Source organism: Macaca mulatta, chromosome 9 (genome assembly GCF_049350105.2).
Source record: "Macaca mulatta isolate MMU2019108-1 chromosome 9, T2T-MMU8v2.0, whole genome shotgun sequence".
Classification (NCBI taxonomy): domain Eukaryota; kingdom Metazoa; phylum Chordata; class Mammalia; order Primates; family Cercopithecidae; genus Macaca; species Macaca mulatta.
This window is the reverse complement of record NC_133414.1, coordinates 15,348,874-15,365,793: the sequence shown is the minus strand read 5'-3', so window position 1 is coordinate 15,365,793 and position 16,920 is coordinate 15,348,874. Positions and strand designations below refer to the sequence as shown.

Below are 16,920 nucleotides of genomic sequence, written 5' to 3'. Positions count from 1 at the left end.
AAGTAAGGAAAATCCTTACTAAAATTTCCATTTTCTTTTTCGTGTACTGTTATCAAAAGAGTATGGTGGATACCTGTATAGATTTCTAGATAAAAATGAGGTATTCTAAGAAAATAGTTCATAATTGTCTTTCCTCTGTGCACACACACACAGTCTCACACACACACACACACACTCACACACACTCTGTCTCTCTCACTCTCTTCCAGATCTTCAGAATTACAGAGATTATTTCCTAAATTATTAATAGGTCAGTGTTAGGTTAGTGGCCGGGCAAGACAGTACAGGGAAGCCCAGGCCCCGGGAATCAGGTGGTGCCATTGAAGCAAGAACAGGTGGGCATCCACATGGGCCAGTGAGGGAGGCGACCAGATGTCCCTGCACGTGGCTATACTTGACCTTGGCGAGCTGCAGGTGGACAGGGTGGTCCTATGACTTATTATCCAAATTGAGACACTGAACAAAAGGGGGTGTCATTGGGACTGTCTTGGGCAAGCTGGACCATCTGGTCACCCTGTCAATCAGGGACATTTCAGGCTGTGGTGTGTTCAGAGAGCAGGCAGCAGGAGCAAAGCCATATCGTCCTCAAGAAAGCTGGGAGGAGCAAGGTCAGCCCCTTGTCCTGGAGCCTGCAGGGAACTGGAACGCAGGTGTGAGTGACCGTCAGTGGGCAGGAGGAATCGCAGGCAGGGCCAAGTAAGCCCAGCTGGGAAAAGTTCAGGGCTGTGAGGGGAAGGACTCAGCACTACAATTTTTTAAAAGCTTTTCAACAAATGCACATGTAGAACAATTACTTTTACAAATGTAGATTATTCTCTCCCCTTTCTCCTGAGAATCACTGTAAACCACTTAAATTGCTGTTGAGACTGTTTTCACTAATCAGAAGGAAACCCTAAGTTTCAATTAATCATAGCCCCATTGTTCACATTTCCCATGTAAGTTTTTACTAAAAGATCCCGTGAACTCTAGAGGAGCCCCGATTAGGCTTTCCTTTTGAATAAACAAGAACTGAAAAATGAGCGCATGATCCTGGGCTGAAGGGGAAGACGATGTGCGTCTGCAGAACATTTCGGATCACTGCCCTAACAGCACTGATGGGTAGGAATGGACCTAGGTAGAAAGTCACTCATCTCCCAGGAGGGTTGAGAGCACCAAAGCCACACATCACAGCAGGGGCCGCACACAGCCAAGTCCAGCTTCCCCATCCAGCTAAGCCGGTACACTCCAGGTCTCAGCTCTCCTGGCTCTCCGTGCTGACCAGGAAAGCATGTGCGTGCGTGCGTGCGTGCATGCGTGCATAGAAGCCAGGCTGGATAAAAGTGTCTTGCCCTGTCTAGTAGTGGAGCTGGCTTCATGGAGGCTCTGTGGGGGGCAGTGATGAAAAGGAGTGAGCCATCCTTCTGGCATGATCCAGAGAAAGTGCAGCCACTTCGATCACCTGCCCCAGAGTCTAGGTGGGAGGGTCTCTCCGGCCATAGAAGGAGTGGCAGCCAGCCAGCAGGAGGTCACTGGAAAATCGCTGGAGCTGGCAAAATATTTCTGGAAAAGAACTGGCAGATGTGCCTGGTGCATCAGGGGAAAGGGCAGGTGTCAGGAGCCCAGAGGAGGTGAAGAGCTAGCGCCTTCAAGGCTGGGCAGTAGGGAGGCCACGACTCAGGGGCTGTCAGTCCTGGCGGGACAATGCCAGGACCAACAGACATTGTGAGTGTCTCTTTGGTTGTCTGAACTTTTCTCCTTTACCTGGTAGGAAAGAAGAATAAAAACTTCCCCTGCAAAATAGTGCCCTTGGGTGTCACCTGCTCTGGCTTGGTGATTCCTCGGTAGTAAGCGCTAGCCTAACAGTACTACCTCCCCCAGCCTTGCTCTGTATCACGGGACACTACAGCAAGATTGTTTTATGATCGTGTTTTCTAATTCTACATGTGTATTGTGAGCGTGTGTGTGTCTGCTTTATACAGGTGCTACACTGTGTGTTTTATAGTAAAATGCAATCGTAGTTCCATTCTTTGTGACAGCCTGTGGTGTATCACATGTACTTGTCTATTTCCTAATGCAAATAAAACAAGACTAACACGTGGAAAGCACTTATAAACTGTAAAGTGCCATATATGTGCACGATACTCTTACCAGCAGCATGATCATTACTAAGAGTAGAATTTCTAATAGTGGGCTGGGCGCGGTGGCTCACACCTGTAATCCCAGCACTTTGGGAGGCCGAGGCGAGAAGATCACCTGAGGTCAGGAGTTCAAGACCAGCCTGGCCAACATGGTGAAACCCCATCTCTACTAAAAATACAAAAATCAGTCAGGCGTGGTGGCATGCACCCGTAATCCTAGCTCTTTGGGAGACTGAGGCAGGAGAATCGCTTGAACCTGGGAGGCAGAAGTTGCAGTGAGCTGAGATTGTTCCACTGCACTTCCAGCCTCCACTCCAGTCCAACACAGTGAGACTCTGTCTCCAAAAAAAAAAAGAATTTCTAAATAGTAGAATGTGTGACTCTAGGCCATATATTGTCAGACGTTTTCAGAATTAACTGCTTTTGACATTTTGTGGGATCCAGATGAAACTGGAGAAAATATATATGAAGCAGAATGTAGACAGGAAATTGGAAACTTCTCTAAGCTTCTCTCACCCCATAAGTTGTATTCATTAATAAAGCATCTAAGTCACAGTAGAAGAACTTATGCCCAAGAATGTTTAATATTGTTAGCAGTCAACAGTTTTGCAGCATTAATACTAGGCCTGCTTTCTCTTTTTTTAATCTTTTAACTTTAATTTTGAAATAGACTTAAAGAAGAATTGCAATCATTAGAGAGTTCCTTTACACCCTCCGCCCAACTTCAACAGATGTCAACATCTTGCAAATGATGTTACTTTAATCAAAACTAAGAAATGAACATTGGTATTATATTACTAACTAAACTACAGACCTGATTCCAATTTCCCCAGTTTTTTTTTTTTTTTACAAATGCTGTCTTCTGTACCAGGATTCATTTGCATTTGGCCTCCTTTTACTTTTACTAACTCTGTCCTCATAAAAAGAGATACAGGTGGTCATCTATATAAATTATCTGAATCATGGTGACATATGCAAACAATGACATTTTGGCAGCCTTTAAAACATCCTGAAACTAACCAACAGCCAGGTATAAATCTGATGTTAAAATAATTATTGGCTGGACACGATGGCTCATGCCTGTAATCCCAGCACCTTGGGAGGCCAAGGTGGGCAGATCACGAGGTCAGGAGATCGAGACCATCCTGGCTAACACAGTGAAACCCCCCCCACCCACCGTCTCTACTAAAAATACAAAAAATTATCCAGGCGTGGTGTCACACGCCTGTAATCCCAGTGACTTGGGAGGTTGAGGCAGGAGAATCTGAACCTGAATGCAGGAGGCAGAGGTTGCAGTGAGCCGAAATCATGCCACTGCACTCCAGCCTGGGCAACAGAGCGAGACTCTGTCTCAAAAAATAAAAAAAAAAAAATGTATATTTTGCTGGAGTTATGGATCTCAACCTTAGCTACACATTGGAATTACCTGGGACGCTTTATAAAATACCAGTGCCTGGGACCTACCCCCCAGAAATTCCAGTGGAATCGGCCTGGGTGTGACCTGAGCATTAATTTTCAAAGCTTCTTCAGTTGATTCTAGTGTACAGGCGAATTTGAAAACCCCTATTCTAGACAGTGGGAATGTTGCAGTATTTCTTTTGCTCTCTCCCTCCAGAGCAAAGAAGAAAAGCTGATTGTACTTCAGCATTGAATGTTGAGAGCTAACAACGACTCATCCCAGGAGCCTGTAAAGTTACAGACTATCTCCCTTCTAACTTCCATTCCTAACAGTGTGAGAACCAGCTCGGAAGTTCAGGTTTAATGTTTCCAGGTGTACAAATAGGGTAACTGAGATTTTCATTTATCAAACACTGGCATCCATCCCTTAGAGAAACTCATTTTTACATTTTATTTTTGAAATATTTCTATTGCTGTTTTAAGACCCACATTTCAATTTTTTTTTTTTTTTTCACTTGTGGGTTGAGTGCAGTGGCTCATGCCTATAATTTCAGCAATTTGGGAGTCCAAGGTGGGAGGATTCCTTGAAGCCGGGAGGAGTTCAAGACCAGCCAGGGCAATAGCAAGACCCCATCTCTACCAAAAAAAAAAAAAAAAAAAAAAAAAAATTGTTGCTCATGCTTGTGATCCCAGCACTTTGGGAGGTTAAGGTGGCAGATCACTTGATGTCAGGAGTTCGAGACCAGCCTTCCCAACATGGTAAAACCCCGTCTCTACTAAAAATATAGAAATTAAGTGGGTGTGGTGGTGTGTGCCTGTAATTCCAGCTACTCGGGAGGCTGACACACGAGTATTGCTTGAACCCAGGAGGTCACGGTTGCAGTGAGCCGAGATCACACCACGCACTCTAGCTTGGGTGACAGAGTGAGAATCTGTCTAACAATAAATAAATAAATAAATAAAAATTAGCAAGCCTTGGTGGTGCACTTGTAGTCCCAGCTACTCAGGAGGCTGAGGCAGGAGGATCACTTGAGCCCAGGAGTTCAAGACTGCAGTGACCTACTATTGTACCACCGCCCTCCAGCCCAGGTGACAGAGTGAGACCTCATCTCAAAAACAACAAAACTAATTAAAATCAAGAAGTAACTTATGGGCTATGGGGTGAGGTGGGAATGGAAGATCCCATTATCAGAAGCTATAGCCTGTAACTAAACAACTTTTATGCTATTCAGCAGAAATAATCAAACACACCCAAGTTGAAGTAATGATTGTCATAATCTGTTTAAATTTTAGTTTGAATCTCCTGTCATAAATTTTAAGAATTGCTTGTTGAATGCTGTAATTAAGTGTCTTTTGTTGTTGATTTTTGTTTTGGGTTTTTTTTTTTAATGCCTTTAAAAAGTGTTTAGAAATATGAGGAAGAAAGAGAAGAAACTTGGTTAGCCATTACTCTAAATTTAAAAGACAGTTATAGTTAGAATTTATTTTCACATACCAGTTAATAATATGGGCTGGGCTTGAGACTCACACCTGTAATCCCAACACGTTGGGAGGCTGAGGCAGGAGAGTTGCTTGAGCCCGAGAGTTAGAGGCTACAGCAAGCTATGACTACGCCACTGCTCTCCTGCCTGGGCAACAGAGCAAGACCCCAGACCCCATCTCTTAAAAAAAAAAAAAAAAGAAAACAAGCAGCTTTTAACCTCTCATTTCATCACAGCCCCCTTTGAAATTTGAAGTTATCGAGACCATCCTGCCTAACACAGTGAAACCCCGTCTCTACTAAAAAAATACAAAAAACTGGCTGGGCGAGGTGGCGGACACCTGTAGTCTCAGCTACTCGGGCAGCTGAGGCAGGAGAATGGCGTGAACCCGGGGGGCAGAGCTTGCAGTGAGCTGAGATCTGGCCACTGCACTCCAGCCCGGGCGACAGAGTGAGACTCCGTCTCAAAAAAAAAGAAATTTGAAGTTATATTCCCTTTCCTTCATAAAAGTTTACATACAAAATAAATTTTTGCTTAAATTTTAGAGTGCTCACAGACATCCTGTAGCCAGGATGTTAGTTTAAGAACCTAGATGGCAAACAATTAAGGATCTTTTCTTTCAGCAGACTGTATCCTAATTAATTGAATCAGCTGATTGGTGCTGTCTGTGGAGTCTGATTTACTCAAACTGTTAAAGTTAAAATGGCCTGGCTGGGCACGGTGGCTCATGCCTATAATCCTAACACTTTGGGAGGCCGAGACGGGCAAATCACAAGGTCAAGAGATCAAGACCATCCTGGCCAACATGGTGAAACCCCATCTCTACTCAAAAAACAAACAAACAAACAAAAAATTAGCTGGGCTTGGTGGCAGGCGCCTGTAATCCCAGCTAGTTGGGAGGCTGAGGCAGTAGATTGCAGTGAACCAAGATCGTGCCACCGCACTCCCACCTGGCAACAGAGCAAGACTCCGTCTCAACAAAAAAAAAAAAAGAAAGAAAGAAAGAAAAAGAAAAAGGCCTGACTCATTGAAGACGCAACTTTAGAACCAGTGCCAGGAACGCTGGTGCACGGGAGTGAGCTCGGGTCCGTGCTGTCCTTGCGTCCTTGCGTTTGCTTCACCCGTGACTGGCATTGGCTAGGGCCTCTGAAAAGGGTTCAGTTGTTCAGCATTCCTGGCCACAAGCTTATCTACAATTTAAAAATAAACAAAATAGAAAAGCAATTTTCCAGTTGCAGAAGAAACAACCGCAAGACACAGCTCTGGGAAAGGAATTTATTTAGAAATAGGTTTGGGATTTCCACGTATTATCTGCTGGATGGTGAGAGAGGAGAAAGTCAGTGGCTGCAGCCTCCGTGCCTGGCTTGTAATAACTGCTTCTGGGAGCACAGCATTCAGTGTTCATTACCACCTCTCAGACGACCCACGCTGTGTTGTCGGAAACAACGGCAAACACACAACAGTACCTTACATTTAGTGACCAGAGAAGTGCTTGGGCATAGCTCTTTCTGTGTACAGGTAAGATAAATAAAAAAGGAACGGTGCCCTCCAAGGAGAGCTTAGGGATGCGGCTTTCTCCCGCCTTTCCTTTCCGATGCAAATGACCAGAGGGAGCTGGGAACCTGGCACAGGTGAGCAGAGTGAATTCTTAATATGGAGACTGTTTACTTAGGATGGGAGCTGTGTCTATACAGCAGTCCCTGAACCTACAAGAATATGGATCTGTGGGGCATATTGTGAAGCTGCTATATTCATTCTCTTAACAAATATTTATTTAGCATCTTCTGTTAACCACTGGAGATCCAGAAAGCACAGGTCCTTGACGCCTTGTTGAGCTTGTGTTTGTAGATTAGGAAGTGATTCACAAAACATGGTGTAGAAGCTGCTAGAAAAGAAAATTGGGGTCTGGGTATAGTGACTCATGCCTGCCATCCCAGTGCTTTGGGAGGCAGAGGTGGGAAGATTGCTTGAGGCCAGAAGTTTGAGGCCAACCTGGGCATCATGGCAAAACCCCTACTTTACAAAAAAAATTGTTTTTAATTAGCCAGGAGTGGTGGTGTGCACCTGTAGTCCCAGCTATTCAGGAGGCTGAGATGGGAAGATCACTTGAGCCCAGGGGTTCAAGGCTGCAGTGAGCTATGACTGCACCATTGCACTCCAGCCTGGGCAACAGAATGAGATTCTGTCTCTAAAAAACTAAAATAAAATATTTTTAAAAAGAAAATTTGGAATAGACTTAAGAAAACATAGTGGAGCCAACAATTTCTCCTGGGCTAGAGAGCCCCAGATTTAGTAATCTGGTGTCTCCAGTATACACCCTACTTTAACCTTCCTGTGTTGTTAAGGGTTTATAGTGAAATCAGTATCACTGGTCGGGTCCTTTTTTTTTTTTTTTTTTTTTGAGATGGAGTCTTGTTCTGTCACCCAGGCTGGAGTGCAGTGGCACAGTCTCAGTTCACTGCATTCTCTGTCTCCCAGGTTCAAGTGATTCTCATCCCTCAGCTTCCCTAGTAGCTGGGATTACAGGCATCTGCCACCACACCCAGCTAATTTTTTGTATTTTTAGTAGAGACAGGGTTTCACCATATTGGCCAGGCTGGTCTCAAACTCCTGGCTTCAGGTGATGCGCCCACCTCGACCTCCCAAAGTGCCTGGTCTGTCCTTGATGAACACACACACTACAAGACAAGGATACTAAATATATCAACATTCTTCCATTTGAAGAACTCCTCTCCCCACCTCCATCCAGCAACATCTATAAGCATTTCATATACTTGGCCAGGTGTGGTGGCTAACACCTGTGATCCCAGCACTTCGGAAGGCTGAAGTGGGAGGATTGCTTGAAGCCAGGAGTTTGAGACCAGCCTGGACAACATAGCGAGACCCTGTCTCTACAAAAAAAAAAAAAAAAACCACACACACAACTTTTTAAAAATTACCCAGGTGCAGTGGCATGTGGCTGTAGTTCCAGCTATTCCAGAGGCTGAGGCAGGAGGATCACCTGAGCCCAGGAGTTCAAGGCTGCCGTGAGCTATGATTGCGCCACTGCCCTCCAACCTGGGCAACAGAGTGAGACCCTGTCTCTAAATAGATAAACATATAAGAACTCTCTCTTTGGCTTTCTGTAGAAATCATTCCATATGAAATTGCCTGTTACAATAAAAACATCTAGAAGCCAGGCAGTATCATTCTCTCCCTGGATCTGGAAAGTGACGGATTCAGATAGACTTATCACACACCTCCACCCTCCAGTAACTATAAACAAAGCTCTCCCTGAGGCCATCACTATTGAAGGTGCCAACACTTGAACCAAAAATCTATTTGTTTTATATGTAGAAGCTAAAAGCAATCTGTTAAATGAATGCATCCAATTTCTATTGCCCAGAAGCAATTGCATATTTATTACTGACCTGACAGTTTGACCTACTGCAACCATAAACCAAATGAGCGTTATCTTGCTCAGCTTTAAAGATAGTTATCAGTCACATAATAACAAAAATACTCTGAGTGGCTGCTGGGATGCTTTTGTGTGTGTGTGTGTGTGTGTGTGTGTGTGTGTATGTTATTATTGGCAAAGGCAATGAAGTGAGTTCTCAAATGAAAAATCAATGAGAATCATGAAAACCAAGCTATCAGGCATCTCTTAGTTAAACTGTATAAAGGAAATGCCTCTTTACCACTTTGCGTTCCATCCCATCCTAATGCAAAAGAATCATAAAAGGTTTGAGGAAAGCACTTGATGTCAGGATTGTGAAAGGTTTAATAGGAAAGCAAAAGCTTTTGCAGTGTGGAATTCTTGACCCTGTAGAGTACAGGAAATGTGACTTCGAGATGAGCAGAAAACAACATTTTGTATGTGTGTGTGACAGAGTTTCATCTGTCACCCAGGCTGGAGTGCATTGGCGAGATCTCAGCTCACTGCAAGCTTCACCTCCTGGGTTCATGCCATTCTCCTGCCTCAGCCTCCCGAGTAGCTGGAACTACAGGCGCCCGCCACCTCGCCTGGCTAATTTTTTGTATTTTTAGTAGAGACGGGGTTTCACCGTGTTAGCCAGGATGGTCTTGATCTCCTGACCTCATGATCCGCCCATCTCGGCCTCCCAAAGTGCTGGGATCACAGGCGTGAGCCACCGTGCCCGGCCGAAAACAACATTTTAACAAGTGCTGCAGCCAAAAGTGGTGGCCCCAGAATTATGGTTTCCAGTTCACTTTTTAATCCATCTTTCAGTTTTTGCCCAAATAGTGGGCAGTTTTCATAAGGGCCTTGGATCGGTCACATGTCCCTTCAGTCTGCCTTTATAAGCAGCCTTCAGTGAGAGACTTTTACAAGCCCTTAAAATGGAGGCAGCTGACCTCCTTCCTCCTGAGGGTCCGAGGACTCCAGTCTGCCTCTCCACCGGCCACTGGAGCCATGCAAGGCCACACATCGTGATCCCCTCACAGGACTGGAGTGTTTGAGTTCAAGCAGGGAAAGTGGAGGAAGGAATGTCATTTGTCCTCAGAGGCCAACTATTCTGTGTAGGATCTTGTAGAAGTCATTCCAGCTTCCATGTTCTCTTTGCTTCCTGACCTTTTTTTTTTTTTTCTTTTTTGAGACAGAGCCCCACTGCGTTGTCAGGCTGGAGTGCAGTGGTGCATTCTTGGCTCACTGCAATCTCTGCCTCCCCGGTTCAAGCGATTCTCCTGCCTCAGCCTCCCAAGTAGCTGGGACTACAGGCATGCACCACCATACCTGGCTAATTTTTGTATTTTTGGTAGAGACGGGGTTTCAGCATTTTGGCCAGGTTAATCTCAATCTGACCTCATGATCCACCCACCATGGCCTCCCAAAGTGCTGGGATTACAGGCGTGAGCCACACTGCACCTGGCCCATTTTCTTACTTTCCTTTCTAGTCTATTTAATTGCTTGATAATTGTTAAACCAATAGATGGCTGGGAACAAAGGAATTGCCAGTCAAATTCATTGCTTAAAAAGTCATTCTTTTAAAAAGTTTAATGTGGGGAATAAAGGTTTCTAGAAGGGGAATCCATCGGTTTGTCCTCTGTGGATGAAGAAGAATTGGCAGTGCGTAAACCCAACAGACTGGAATCCAAATGACATCTATCTGCGTCCCTTCACGAGACATGTCCCCACCTTGAAGTTCATCACATGTGAATGGTGACCCCCAGGGACCTAAGTCTAATCTCTTGCAGCATGTGTGGTCACTCGTGTGCCAATGGGTTGGGATGAGGATATCTCAAGCCTGGACCATTGGCTAATCTTGAATATTCCACAAGTGGAATATTCTCTCTCTCAGGTCCTCCTTATTCTTTGAGCTGGTGGCTGGAGAAGAATCACTGTATTTTTGTATCATTCCAGTCTGTGGGTGATTCAAAGCCTTATCTTGTAAGAATAATGAAAAGGTTTTTCCCCATAAGACTATTTATCATGAAATATGGTAAGGAAAAAGATGAATATTTAAGTCTACATTGTCATTGGATGGCTTGCTCTTATAGGTATTCATTCAAATCAATGAGCAAATACTTCTTTTGAGCACCTAACAGTTGCTAGACACTGCTAGGTTTTGGGGGATAATTTCTATAAATGTTGAAAACTGATTATTGAGAGACAGGTCATGTTTTTTGTTTGCTTGCTTTGTTTTTTGAGATGGAGTCTCACTCTGTCACCCAGGCTGGAGTGCAGTCGTGCCATCTCAGCTCACTGCAACCTCCGCCTCCTGGGTTCAAGCAATTCTTCTGCCTCAGCCTCCTGAGTAGCTGGGATTACAGGCATGTGCCACCACGCCTGGCTAATTTTTGTATTTTTTTTAGTAGGGATGGGGTTTCACCATGTTGGTCAGGCTGGTCTCGAACTGACCTCGTGATCCGCCCGCCTCGGCCTCCCAAAGTGCTAGGATTTCAGGCGGTGAGCCACCTCACCCAGCCCAGGTCACGTTTTTTAAAAATAACTAATTGTACAAGATTATGCCAGATGCCTTGAAGATGATATAAACCAGAAGCCCTGGAGAAGTTTGAAAGAAACCCCAGACTTAGGCAATCAAGGAAGACTTCACAAAAATAAGACTTGAACTCCGCCTTGGACAATGGCTGAACATTCAGACAAAGGGATGGAGAGACGGTTCTCTAGTTCCAAGGAGGAGAGGCAGCATGAGTGAAGGCCAGGCATACGCCATACACATGGTGTGCTTGCAGGAGGCTGAGCCCCAAGAGAAGACCCACAGAGTTTGGGGGCATTTTCAGAGGCAGGAAGGAAGTGGTTGCAGCTTAAGATAATTGGACACATTCCAGTTGACCAGACATGCACACATTCTCCTCATGAGGTAGATCTTGTGGCATTTTCCAGATATAAAAAGTCAACTGGTGTCGGGCACAGTGGCTCACGCTTGTCATCCCAGGACTTTGGAAGGCTGAGGCAGGTGGATTGCCTGAGTTCAGGAGTTTGTGACCAGCCTGGGCAACACAGTGAAATGCCGTCTCTACTAAAATACAAAAGAATAGCTGGGCGTGGCAGCATGTGCCTGTAGTCCCAGCTACTCAGGAGGCTGAAGCAGGAGAATTGCTTGAACCCTGAGCGCGGAGGTTGCAGTGAGCCAAGATCACACCACTGCACTCCAGCCTGGGCGACAGAGTGACACTCTGTCTCAAAAAAAAAAAAAAAAAAAAAAAGTCAGCTGGGGAAAATGAATGCATAGAGAGCCAGTTCTGTAGACTGGGAAGTGCAGACATGGGTGAGCCCCCAGGGTGGGTGCCGTAAGGGTTGGAGGAGGACCCCCCGTCCTACCTGGTGTGTGGTGTGGGAAGACTTTCTGGAGTAGAGACATGAGAACTGAGTCCTGCAGGATGGGCTGGGGAAGAAGGAAGGGAAGGGCATACTGGGACAAAGGAACAGCATGAGCTAAGGAACAGAGGTTTGAAACATCGTGGTACCTGTGGGGCATTATCAGGCATGGGCAGAGATGACATTGGCACCCAGACCTTCTGTTTCCTGATCTTGTGTTCTAGTCAGAACAGAATTTATCCCAGCTTTCTGGAAGAAGTTGCTCCTGTTATTTTACTTACAATACTCTCTTCCCTTTATTTATTTACTTATTTGTGAGACGGAGTCTCACTCTGTTGCCCAGGCTGGAGTGCAGTGGCACGATCTCGGCTCACTGCAAGGTCCGCCTCCTGGGTTCCTGCCATTCTCCTGCCTCAGCCTCCTGAGTAGCTGGGACTACAGGCTCCCGCCACCACGCCCGGCTAATTTTTCGTATTTTTTAGTAGAGACGGGGTTTCACCGTGTTAGCCAGGATGGTCTTGATTTCCTGACCTTGTGATCCGCCCACCTTGGCCTCCCAAAGTGCTGGGATTACAGGCATGAGCCACCACGCCTGCCCTATTTGTTTATTTTTTCTTGAGACAGAGTTTCTCTCTGTCACCTAGGCTGGAGGGCAATGGTGCGATTTCAGCTCACTGCAACCTCCACCTTCCGAGTTCAAGCGATTCTCCTGCCTCAGCCTCCCGAGTAGCTGGGATTACAGACACCTGCCACCGCGTCTGGCTAATTTTTTGTATTTTTCGTAGAGACGGAGTTTCACCACGCTGGCGAGGCTGATTTGGAACTCCAGACCTCAAGTGATCTGCTTGCCTTCACCTCCCAAAGTGCTGGGATTACAGGCTTGAGCCACTGCGCCCAACCCTTTCATTTATTTTTTTTACTTTTCCTATATTCAGAGCAAGGTAATAAAAAGATAAAGTTCATGCAATTTTTTTTTTCCAACTGGAGATTCTTAGAAAGAGGAAAAACAGGCCAAAGTTCTTCAGGTGGTCACTATTCTAAGGCAGGTCCAAAAGGCTTCCCTGTAGCCACAGGTGTGGGTTTTGTGGAGAGAGATTTTTTTTGGTTTTTTTTTTTTTCTTGTGCAAAAGGTGCAGTTTGAGTGAAGCCTCAAAAAGGGGTTGGAAGCCACTTGTGTGTTTTCTCTTTCCTTTGTTGGGGGTTTAAGCATGTACTGAGAGGAGCAAGCGTTTTTAGACAATGATGCATACAGATTTTGTTTCTCATTATCCACAGTCCTTAGCACACATGTCACACGGCATCAGCCACCAGGGACATGCAGTGGGGTCAACTGGGTCTGTTCCATGTGAATTTACTCCATAAAGTGATTCTAGGACTGTCTTCTCCAGGACGATGGGCTGACGTTGGATACAGAGAGCAGGGAAAGGAAAGAGTAAATTCTTCAGCTTGGTTTTCCATGGCTTTGCCCCACTCTTCCAACACCAGCCTCCCAGACGTGGCCCCCAGGGCTCTCCCTAGCCTCGTGGCTTTCCACTCACAGGACACTAAGATGCTGGGGTCCTGCCTCACCACAGGGCCTTTGCACAGGCTGGTCTTTCTGCCTGGAAAGTGGTTCCCTTCTGAGGATCTCTTGCCTCAGCCTTCCAAAGTGCTGGGATTAAAGGCATGAGCCACTGCCCCCGGCAGTAAGTTTAACATTTTAAGACACTGTGTGTGGTTTGCTTTTCACTCCAGCAAGATGTGGTGAGGATTGCTAACATGTTCTCAAGTGTGCTTTCAGTTTTTCAGGACAAAAGACAGTTGGGAGTGTGGTGGAAAGGCAGTTCAGGACAAGAAGGAGAGTTCTGATTACATTTTCGTTTCAGTGTTTCCCTGAGAAACAGCAGGTCTCAATCCCTTCACTTTCCAGTTCCTATTTTCCCCCCTCACACTACACAGTATCCACTGCTGACTCGGTATCCCCTACATAATCCCACTGGGTTCTTCAGTACTGAAAAGCTAGTAATAAGGTGAAGGTGGCCGGGTACAGTGGCTCGCGCCTATAATCCCAGCGCTTTGGGAGGCTTAGGCGGGCGGATCACGTGAGGTCAGGAGTTTGAGACCAGCCTGACCAACATGGTGAAACCCCGTCTCTACTAAAAATACAAAAATTAACCTGGTGTGGTGGCTCATGCTTGTAATCCTAGCTATTCAGGAGGCTGAGGCAGGGAATCGCTTGAACCCAGGAGGCGGAGGTTGCAGTGAGCCAAGATCGTGCCATTGCACTCCAGCCTGGGTCACAGAGCAAGACTTTGTCTCAAAAAAATAAAAAATAAAACTTAAACAAAGAAATTTAAAAATAAGGTGAAGATTGAAGTTTATCTACGATCCAGCACATTCTGCTCCATATATACCTTCAACCCAAAAAAGAAAATTCTGCAAAATGCAAATCCCTAACCAATTTGTCTCTATTTTCCTCAGGGGACACTTAAACTGGCTTCAACTAGATCGAAGAGTATTGGAACATGACTTCCCTAAAAAGTCGGGACCTGTGGTTTTATACTTTTGTGTCAGGTATGTACACCTGGTGTCTATACTTTTGCTTCTTTGTGTTCTTTATCAGAAAAGTCTGGGAGGGCAGAGTGATTCCGTGGAATGAGAGCTCAAGTTTGTCTTGGTTCATCGCCAGGGATAAAAGTTGTAGTAGAGCTGCGTGCCTCATAGATGGAAACACGGGGTGCGAGGGTGCAGGGCGTGCCTGTGAGTATGCCCGTGAGTGTGCAAGGACGTGTGTGTTATGCATTTGCACTAGGATGCTTGTGTGGAATGATGAGAAAAACTTTTTTCTGCCTTTTTGGGGAGGGTCATATATCTCAAACAATGAGTCTCTTATAGCACAGGCCGTGGGATTCTTTCTTGGGTGCAATTTGAAACTACATAACAAAAGCCTTTGTATCCTTTCCTTTCAGAAGGGATGCCACTTGAATCTTGTGAAACTTGGGTAGTTTATCCCAAATAGGAGTAGTCGAAACCCAGCAGCAAACCACAGGCCCATCTGCATTTCCTGCCAAGGGAGGATACAGTTTAATAACATATCAGAAACAATAGGCATTTTTCTATTCATAAATCTAGTCTCAGAAATTTTGTTTTGTGCTTGCAAAGGGAACTATTTGTGGGCTATAGTGATTTAAATAGTTAATATTTGCAGCAGTCTTATGAAGACAACAGGACTTACTACTTCTGTTTGCAAAAGGTTCTGAGAAGCCGGAGGCTGGGCAGGTCAGGGGTTCAGGGGCAAAGTCTGAATTGGTAGCAAAGTCAGAATCTGAGCCCCCAATCCAGCAGCTCCTAAACACTCAGTCTGTGGAGCCACCAGGTTCTTTCTCTCCAGAACCTTGACTAACACAAGTACAGAAGCATTAAGTCCTGATGCCTCAGTCTTTACATGGACACTAACACTAAACACCCAGGCCATACACTCTGTTCTTTTAAAATATACTAACAGAAATTCAGGAGCGAGACACAAATGATATGCAATTCTGTCGTTCCTAAAGAGCACGATCAGGAATGCAGTTTCAGACATAGACATCCTTAAGCTGCACAAGGCATTAGAAGAGCTTCAAACAAGAGTTAAAGGGTCCACTTAGCAGGCTCGAGTGTATGACTTTTCCTTAGCTGGCAGAGTAAATTTCAACTTGCGCTTAATGCGTTTTTGATTTGTTTAACAGCTGTGAACATATCCAAGCTCATCTTAGTTATTTCTGTTATTGGTGGGAATGATTTCAATGCCATATTCTCTTTAATGGTGTATACAGTTTCTCAGATTTATGGCAAAGCAACCATATAAAGCAAATAGTAACAATTCCTCTGGGAGGGGCAGGTGGTATCAGGCAGGACTCCAGTTTCATGGAAGCAGGTCATTAACCTGTCATCGCAGGTGGATGAGTGCATTTACCATATATCAGGCTCTCCCCACCTCCCTGGTGATGTTCACCAACGTTAGCCAAGAGGAGAAAATCTTGGGCTTGGCTGCCTAGTAGGTGTTTTATTCCAATTTGTGGGGGTCCTTGCAGGAGAGCTTGGGGCACCTTGACATTGATGCTGGATGTGTCATTCTCTAAGATACACAGGTCTTTCCAAATCACTCCAAGCCTGTCTTCTCTGCATAAAAGCAGGTAACCCAGCATTGCAGAAGTGAAATAGTTGCTAGCAATAGAGAGAATTGGGGAATGGGATGGCCGAAGACCGAGATATAACATCCACTTCTGATCCACAGCCATGACAGACACTTCCACCATCACCACCCGTTTTTCTAGTCGGCCAAAGCAGGAACCTCAAAGAACATTCATTCGAGAGAAAAATTTCCAAATCCACATTTAGGGACCGCCATTCTCCACTATGTCTTTATACACGCCACCTAGCAGAATGCGCTCCTCCTCCAGCTCCTATGGAAGCGAATCTTTCTGGAAATGTCACATTCCAATTGCCTCCTGCAGCCCCACCTGAGTACTCCAAACTCAGCAGGTCCAAAGCCAAATTTATGACCTTCTCTCTCCTCCCTTAACCTTCCGTGGTCCCATCAAATCTGTGGCATCGTCATCTACTCAGTCACATAGGCTACACATCTTGAAGTCTTCTGTCCTCTTCCTGGAATTATTTATTTATTTATTTATTTATTTATTTATTTTGAGATGGATTCTCTCTCTGGCGCCCAGGCTGGACTGCAATGGCATGATCTCGGCTCACTGCAACCTCCACCTCCCAAGTTCAAGAGGTTCTCCTGCCTCAGCCTCCTGAGCAGCTGGGATTATAGGCACCCACCACCACACCCAGCTAATTTTTGTATTTTTAGTAGAGACGGTGTTTCACCATGTTGGTCAGGCTTTTCTGGAATTCCTGACCTCCGGTGATCCATCCACCTCGGCCTCCCAACCTAGAATTTTTATGTGCATTAATTCTCTGCTGCTGCTTCCAAAATCTCCCTCTGCACTGCCCTCTCCTCCTCATTGCCTGAACTCAGGCCCTCACCAGTCAGTTGACCTATTGCAGCAGCCTCCAAGGGTGGGGTGGGGGGTGTCACCAGCACCCTCACTACCCTGAGTTCCCACTTCTTAGCTGGCCGAGAAGTGCAGTAACAAAACACCAATCATTTGTTTTCTCCAAGAGA

At 45.5% G+C, this 16,920-nt stretch overlaps 1 protein-coding gene across 22 annotated transcripts in view; it reads left to right on the top strand.

The window, feature by feature from the left end:
- The window catches only part of FRMD4A (FERM domain containing 4A), a 379,365-nt gene that overhangs the window by 215,048 nt on the left and 147,397 nt on the right, over positions 1–16,920 (top strand). For all 22 annotated transcript variants that reach the window (XM_077945785.1, XM_015146511.3, XM_015146514.3 and 19 more), the window contains exon 4: positions 14,235–14,327. In XM_077945785.1, the coding sequence (XP_077801911.1) occupies positions 14,235–14,327 (93 nt within the window). The remainder of the gene's footprint in view (positions 1–14,234; positions 14,328–16,920) is intronic.